Consider the following 8,828-nt stretch of genomic DNA (forward strand, 5'->3'; position numbering starts at 1 on the left):
AACCACCAGTAGCTCTGATTGCTACTCCTTTAGGAACTCCCACTTACAGCATCAGAAACACAGAGGGGTCATTATGAGTCAGCAGTGACTGATAGACCTTGAGTTCAGGTTCATTTATGTTTTGGATGTAAGAACAAAATGAGTCACTGAGAGTAGCTATTTTTTCCCTCTCAGATTGGTTATGAAGGAAACTTGCTCTAAGAGATATCTCTTAAGCTGAGACACAAAAGATGAAGAATCAAGCAGTAGAAAAAGCAGAAAGGGGTAGAAAATGGGAAATCCAGATAGCCGGCTGCCAATGCGAAACGCCAGCCCAAGGAACTATTGCACATTTGAAAGTTGAATCAGAAACATAAGAAAGAGCGCCCAAAGAAAGGACAGACATGCGCGGGAGTTAGAAAACTCGACTGACATCTGATCCTACAAAGTGTGTAGACTCGGCTAAGAGGGCTTCTCTAAAGGACAATGAGAATCCATTTAAGACCTTTAAGCAAGAGACACAAATTATAATGCCAATGTGTACAATCAAAGACTAAAACAAATCCACTGTCACAGAATTCATTTTAACAGTTGGCCGTTCCATAGAATTTCTTAGACTATGAATTTAGGAATGAGCAAATGGAATCATCTCTCTCCCAAGGAGAAACTCGTGCATTGGAAAAACTAACCTTGCCGTTAGTGTCTCATGCCTAACCCAAAATGACAACATGGCTCTCTGTAATGGCAATGAAAAATATTGATAAGGATTAAATAGACTGACATCAATTCATGAGAAGGGCGTAATGGGATCTTCACCCACACAAGAACAGTCATTCAAGATTATAAATAACTCGCATGCCTTATAACAATATTGTGGACCCATTGTATCCTCTCTAGCAGAATATATTAATATATGACCTGTTCAATCCATAAAGCACCCAAATCTTCACATGTCAAGGAGGTTATTTGTTGAAAAATTTGTTCTGATATCCTGGATATTTCTACGTTTCTTCAGCATGAAAAGGGATATCAGACATTGGACAGTGTGAGATAAGATTAAATAATACTAATTTATGAATTATCAAAGGGTCATGAAGGAGGGAGGGAGAGAGGGGAAAAATGAGGAGCTGATACCAAGGACTCAAGCAGAAAGCAAATGTTTTGAGAATGACGATGGCAACAAATGTACAAATGTGCATGGCATAATGGATGGTTGTATGGATTGTGACAAGAGTTGTATGAGCCCCCAATAAAATGATTTTAAAAATTGGGGGTGATATCAAGATGTTTTCTTAAAACAGGTTTCCATTTTGGTTCACTGTCATAAACTGAATCAAATCGTGTTATAAACATGTGCTCAGAGATCCTAGGTTATGCATATGAAACTATGCTCAGTATAGCATAATAAGATAAATGTAAGAATTGATTGCCGAATTCCCACAATAAAATGCTGAATAAACTAAAATCGAGAAAAAACCATTATCTTCATTAAAAATAAAAAATTATCAACATTTGAGAAGTAAACACAAGTGAAAACAGCACAAAGTATAACGAAGGGGTCAAATCCATTGGTAATTCAAAGGAATAGCAATCACTTCTAACTGAGGAGGTCAGGGCCAAATGTCATAAAGAGAGCACATTTGAACCCAGCCTTCAAAGAGATGAGGCGAACAAGATGGTCGACAAAGGGAGCAATGTCCTGGGGAAATGGCTACTTTCAGTACTTAGGTGGCCAGTTAGAACTACCGCCATTTCAAAGACCCTTTTCAGTTAACTGGTGAGACCAAGAGCCGAGCTGAATGAGAAGTAACTCCACTGGGTTTTCTCAATAAAAATATCATATAACTGTACCAAGGTAGCACCCTGTTGATTACTAACCAGTTTTCAATGAACTGTTTTGCTAGTTCTCCTTCATTTTAAATTCACCAATATGGAGAGTCATGGTGACTAAAGAATAAAAAGAGACAGACAGACAGAGAAATTAGCCTGGATGGCATGCTGAGACTCATATTTGACAAACTCTTGACTGATGAGTCAACTTTGGGGTTAGATGAAAGCCATTTTGAAGATTCAAAATGAACTTGCCTCTTTGTTAATGAGACGTCATCTCCATTATAACTAAAAGCTGTGCTAATGAGAAGCTATCCTTCAAATTAACTTAAGCAATGAGGGGCAATGAAGACTCAGGACGAAGCCACCACCCATTTTTCTGAGTATATAATCTCCCCAGGAAAGAATTTAATCTTCAAACCCAGCATGTTCAGTTTTCATGACCAACACCGATCAAGGCTTGAGCAGTATGTCCCAGAGCCACTGCCACTCACGCTGGAGCTTCTACAGTGTCCCACCACTCTCCGCCATTGAACATGCCTCTAAACCTGTAAGCTTTGAAGATGGACTATGTTTACCCAGCAGCTGCTATGGCAGAACCTGGATCCTGGATAACTTCCAAGAAACCTGCTGTGAAAGCACTAGCTGCCAAGCGACCAAGCGTCAACAGAATTCACGCTCAGAAGACAGCGGTGTGCAAAGTGCCTGCTTGCCCAGAGTGATCCCAACAGTGTGTACTGATCCCAGTTCCCGAGAGAGGACAGCGGGCCCAGCAGGAGCTGACTCGGCAGTACCGGAGCTTGTCGTTCCATCTTCTCAGCCAGGAAGCAGCCAGCAAGTGGGTCGTGTGATTCCGAGCTGCCAACCTGTGAGCTGTGTGGAAAGGAATTGTCCACACAAGACGTATGTGTGTAAACATTGCCAAACTCTGGAAACGGAATTTAGTCAAACACCGGCTGAGAACTCTGAATCCAATTCCTGTAGATATTTGGTCTATGGGACACAACCCTTGGGATCATCTAGTACTTATGAGCCAATTTGCTGTGTTACCGGTGGTTTGCAATTGCCTAGTAAGTAAAGAAACTCGAGAGTATGATTCATTTTAATTTAAGTAAACTGATTTTAGAGAATTTTTGAAGATTTTTTCTAAATACAAATAATTCTCTTTCTCTCCTTCCCTCAAATAATTTCAAATTTTTGAAAATTATTTTAGAATCCTTTATGATGGGCTGATATCAGAATTATTCTAGATCAGGAGGATACTGTTTGTTACAGAGCAATAAATGTTGCAACCAAGAACTAGCATGACTAGTTTAACAGTGAGCATTAATTTTTGGCTACTGGTTATTGTACATGGGACTTTAGCATTAGGATTAATTTAGCAACCAATAATATATTTCCAAAATCAAAATCAATAATTGATTAAAATAAAAGTTCTAAAATCCTGCATATCTAGTCTTATGAATTCTGGTAATTCCAATGTCATCAGAGGTAATGATGGTACTTGATATCAGAACTAAAATCTGTGACCACAGTGATAATCTACTAGTTTCAGTACTTTATCACAACACTCTTTCCACTTATCTTGAAATTTATTCTATTTCTTGAAAAATATATAAGAATTCAGAATTTCATCTCTATGGTCATAGTCACACAGTAGCCAAGAAATGTTGAATATGCATGAGCTCACATTTAGCCTATTTGCTACATGTTCTTTTTTTTCCCTTTCTGTTTTCATTGTTTCTTAAATTCTTTTTGAGTTGAGAACAGTTAAATTTATCTTATAAGTTTACTTCCTTTGGAATTATAAACTTGCTTGTCACTGTATTAATTTTATTCAATATGTTTCTGAGTTTTATGTTATAGGTTGCTTACCTGATTAGGAAAAGGTATGAAAACATGGAAGTAACAAAGAGAACCCACCTCTTGGCTATAATTTGTATGGCATGATTCCAAATTAAAGAATGCATTTGTGGCAGTGAGCAGAGATGAGGATCATAATCCATATGAAGATTATAGAACTACAGTCAAAAGATGTGAAAGGTCATTAGTTTTCTGTAGTTAACATAAAAACACTTACTGCCATTGAATGGATGTCAACTCACAGAGGCCATACAGGACAGAGCAGAGCTCTCCCTATGGGACTCTAGGACTCTCTTTCTCCCAGGGTAGAGAGCCCCATCTTTTTCCCACTTAAGTAGAATAGATATTCTAAAATTGTGCGTGTTTTTAAATGGATCTCTCATTTGAAATGGCAGCATAGCTCTTGCCTTAGATATCCCTAGGTCAGAATCAGAGTTATGTCAACGTGTGAGTGTGGCAAGTTACTTTCTAGTCTGCTCCCCCACCCCACCCCCAATTAAAACTGCAGAGATGATAACAGCGCTACTGTGAGGAGAAATGAAAAATTAAAATCGACAGGATAAATGCCTTAGCTTGTCTATAATAGACAGTAAGATTTAGCTACACAGGTAGCTGTACAACATGCTGCGTGTATTTGTGAGAAAACCTACTATTTTAGGTCAGCTAAGGGTGGCTGTTCAGTGAACAAATGAGAAACCACCTGTTTGAAAGCTTCAACGATGCGGGGAGCGCCTTCTACCAAGGAAAATGGTGAGGAAACCGCCCCTTGTCTTATTTTAGTAGGCAGCGACTTACCGCTCGCTCTAGGTCAAATTGTGGACACAGTGAACAACTGCTAGTGATTATTTACCAGGCAGCTCTGGTGATGAATTCGACACTCACCACTGCCAAGAGGAGCATTTCCACCTGGAGGCTGGCAAGCATCATGGACACAGAGCCTTCTGTAGAGAGATGGAACTCAGGAGAGAGTTGGAAAAGTCTGAGGGAGTCAAAGGACAATTTGCTCTCCCCCATTGTAGCAAGCCAGGTGGAAGCCACCACAGCATAGCAGCCATCCATCCGGGAAGAGAGGGCCGATGCAAACCCTCTGGCCTTGGTAGGGATGACAGCCACCAGCACTGGTAACCTTAGCGAGACACTGCGTCTTCAGGGCAGCTTCTCGGAATTCTAGTCATCAGCAGTCCGGTAAACACAGTGATCCAAAATGAACCAAAGTCTCGTTTGTGACTACTGCAAAAGAAATTGGAAGGCCTACGGAGAACTCAACTCATTTGGTTTTGAAGATAAGGGAAAACAGACATTGCCTGGGCCTTCCAAGTGTGAGTGAGTTTCAGACTTTGTGGGAAAATTCCATTATCATTCAATTCCATTTCCCCCTGAACTTTCAGAATCCCTTACACATGGGGTCCTTGAGTAGACATCTAGACTTAGCTTGTTGGGAAGACAAAGTGTTAGAGCCCGCATCCCAGAGCTTAACCCACAGCGGCTCCAGGGCTCTGAGCCATAAAAGAGCTCTTATTAATTGAGCACTTGTTTTACCAAACACTGCGGGCACATTTTTTCATTTTAAATTAACAAACAAAAACCATGGAAACAGGTTCTATTTCAAAATATCTCACCCCTCCCATGCAGTGAGCGTGAAGGAGCAAATAAAGATTATTTTATAAGACACAGTTGATGAATGGGAGGGGCAGAGACCTTAATGCAGTATATTTCACTTCAGAGATTAAGTTATAATCCTTGGACATCTTGAATACCTTGCACCACCAGTCAATGGAGCTGATTTGGATTGGGGAAACACGTATGCCACACGGAGAGTCTACAGAAAGAATCTGGCAACAATTTGGCCTAGTTATGCTGTCTCATTTTGAATCAGTCCAAGATACAGAAGAGATCACCGAGGTGACTATGCTAGGTAGGCTTGGTAGATTTAGGGCAAGGGCTGAAGAAAGAATGATGGAAAGAATTCTCAGCACAGAAGGAGGTGTAGCACAGAGAAGAGATATTTATTATTATTGATCAATAGCTTCCCGCCATCAAGGGAGATGAAGATCAAAAGAAAATGAATTCTGGAGAAGGAGGCAATAAAAGGGTAGAGACAGAAAAGACTTATGGCTCAGGTGGGCTGAGCTGGGAAGCATAAGTGCATATCCCCCACAAATGGACATTGGGATGGCAAGAAGAACCAGCCAGTGTTTTGATCTCTGGAAAAGGGGGCAACATGAATTTATGGACTCATACTATCTGTGGTACCTTCTGAAAGTGGATGTTCTCTACCAAAAGCAAACCAATCGTTGAAGTTCTGCAAAAAACCAGCAGGGAACAGAAGATCTGCTATATTAAAATTAAAAAAAATAAATCTGGATTTCCATGTATTGTGATTCTCAGACTATGTATAAGCCTACCTGCATGATCTGTGCTAGATGATGTAACCCTTAAATAAACACACTACCTCCATTCGAAAATGCCTCCTGTCTCTCATTTGAGTCCTTTCTTAGGAAAGTGTCAAGAACCAAGGGAGAGGGGGTGGGAAGCCCCAAGTCTCTCTGGCCGTAACTGGTGGCTTTATTTGTGATTCAAGGATAATTGCTACAACAACAACAAAAAAGTGATGGGCATAGTTTCCTTTGGAGTTTATAAAATATTTTACATTTGAAATAGCTTGGCAAAATAACAAAAAGTTACTTCAAATTATTTGAAATTGATAGTCTAAATGCCAGGAAAGGTGTTCAGCTATACGAGGTCTGACTCCTGTAGAACATAAGCTTAATTATCATGACGATGGTAGCAATTCCATTTCCATAGCCTTTGCTTCCATCACTTGTAGTTAGGGATCCTTCTGAAAATGTTGAATGCGCAGTAGACAGTGAGACAATGTGAGCACAGGACATTTTTTCCTGGTGGAACAGTATCACCTGAAGCCAGAATGTCCCCACTTCTATGTCCAGGAAGTCACTATTATTCTCTCCTCTTTTAATTCCTTCAGCCAAAAGTTATTACTCTTTTTTTCTTAAATTTTCATTTAGACTCAAGTTGACAGAGGGAGTTCAAGAGCCCACTGTTAATCCAAAACTTGAAATGTGGGTTTCTGGGTTGGTTTACCTGGGTTCTTACATCTCAATGTTGAAAGAATTCAGGCAGCAGAAGCACATTTGTAATGTAAGTGACTTTTATGAAGGACAGGTAAGTTTCAGGTATACAGTCTCAGGAAGGATATGCCATCCCTGGAAAGCGTGAAATAGCTCATGGCGGGAGCCCTGGGAAATTTTCCAACTGAAAATTGCTGTTTCAATCTGGCTAGATCAGAAGATGTACACTGGTACAAATAGGAACTGGAAATACAGGGAATACAGGACAGATGATCCCTTCAGGACCCGTGGTGGGAGTGGTGATACCAGGAGGGTAGAGGGAAGATGGGGTAGAAAGGGGGAACCGATTACAAGGATCTACATATAACCTCCTACCTGGGGGACGGACAACAGAAAAGTGGGTGAAGGGAGACATCAGACAGTGTAAGATATGACAAAACAATAATAATTTGTAAGTTATCAAGGGGTCATGGGGGAGGAGGGAACAGGCAGGGAGGGGGAAAAGGAGGAACTGATATCAAGGGCACAGGTTGAAAGAAATGTTTTGAGAATGATGATGGCAACAAATGTACAAATGTGCTTGACACAATGGATGGATGCATAGATTTTGATGAGTTGTATGAGCCCCCAACAAAATGATTTAACACAAAACATTTAAAAAAGAAAGAACATAGCTGTTTCAGGGAAGCACGGAAAAACCATATGGAAAATGGCCAGAGTGGATTCCACAGAACAGCAAAAAGGAGTCCCAGAACTAAACACTGGAAAAGAGCTTGGGGGCGATTGTGAGCCCAGAGAGGGCATGCAGGCTGTGCGCTCTTCACTTGCAGAAGAGACCCCACTACCTGACCTGCAAGGGGGTGCACCTGAAAGAGAGAGGAGCGGTCCACCCTGTCCCCTACCTGGGAGCTGTGGTGTGGTTGAGACTATTGTCCAACCTTATTGGCTGAGTTGAGCCACACCTGTGTGATGTCATGGAGCTGGTACCTAATCTGCACGCCCAGATGGACCTCCCACCTGGGTCTAGGTGGCCTGAGACTACACATTCCCAGTTCTGGCTTTTCCCGTAGGTGTCTAAACATGTGCCTGATTCCTTTCTAACCCCATTGCTTGTGACATTTAGTGGAGACGACCCCTTTATCTACCCCTAATCTATCTACCTGTTATAAATATAACACAATTTAAGATGCAGTGCATTAAAAATTCAAAATGCAACAACCTCCTTCCTGGCAGTAAAAATTCCTTTTAAGTTAAATCAGTAAGGATGTTGTAGTTCAAGAAGTAGTCAAGTGAGGACATTTTGATAAACAGTGGGGCATGAGAACTTAGTGGACGGTGGTCAGATAACTGGAGAATTGTAGCTATCAATTGACAAACTAATAATGCCCTAAAGAAATGTAGATTGTTTCCTGTGAAATCTACTTTTTCTGTAACATGGTTTGAGGTCTTGTGATCATTGCAAAATTGACTAATTGTTTCCTATTATCATTTAAAAACCTGCTTTCTGGTCACATGGGGTTGTTAGGTGCTGTTCAGTCTGTTCTGACTCAGGGTGGCCCAATGGTCAGCAGAATGAAACACCGCTTGGTCCTGTGCCATCCTCACGATGGTCCTTATGTCTTAGCCCATTGATGGAGCCACTGCGTCCATCCATGTTGTCAAGTCTTCCTCTTTTCACTATCCTCATACTCCACATGCATGCTTTTCTTCTCCAGAAAATGGTCCCTCCTGAAGATTAAGATTCTTGTTCCTTTGGAACACTCTGACTGTACTTCTTCCAAGATAGATGTATTTGTTGTTTTGGGCGTCCACAGTACTTTCAATGTTTTTCACCAGCATCATAATTCAAAGGCATTGATGCCTCTTAGGCCTGCCTTTTTCAATGTGCACCCTTCACACGTTTATGAGGCAATGGAAAATACCATCAGATTCATCTTAGTCCCCCAAGTAACCGCCTTGCTTTTCAACACTTCAAAGAGTTCTTGTTCAACAGATCTACCCAACACAATGTGTCATTTCCTCTCTTCACTACTGTTTCCATGAGCATTGATTGTGGATTAAAGCAAG

The 8,828-nt window shown here is 40.9% G+C and overlaps 1 protein-coding gene across 1 annotated transcript; it reads left to right on the forward strand.

Moving 5' to 3' along the window:
• The first annotated feature begins 2,278 nt into the window (after window positions 1-2,278).
• KRTAP27-1 (keratin associated protein 27-1) lies at window positions 2,279-2,887 on the forward strand. Its single transcript, XM_075543394.1, has one exon. The coding sequence runs from the start codon at window positions 2,279-2,281 to the stop codon at window positions 2,885-2,887; it is 609 nt and encodes a 202-aa protein (XP_075399509.1).
• Window positions 2,888-8,828: the final 5,941 nt, after the last annotated feature.

The sequence above is a fragment of the Tenrec ecaudatus genome, chromosome 2 (assembly GCF_050624435.1).
Source record: "Tenrec ecaudatus isolate mTenEca1 chromosome 2, mTenEca1.hap1, whole genome shotgun sequence".
Lineage (NCBI taxonomy): Eukaryota > Metazoa > Chordata > Mammalia > Afrosoricida > Tenrecidae > Tenrec > Tenrec ecaudatus.

Excerpts from the sequence above, each read along its gene's own strand:
- KRTAP27-1 (XM_075543394.1), top strand. The coding sequence starts at position 2,279 with ATGTCCCAGAGCCACTGCCACTCACGCTGGAGCTTCTACAGTGTCCCA.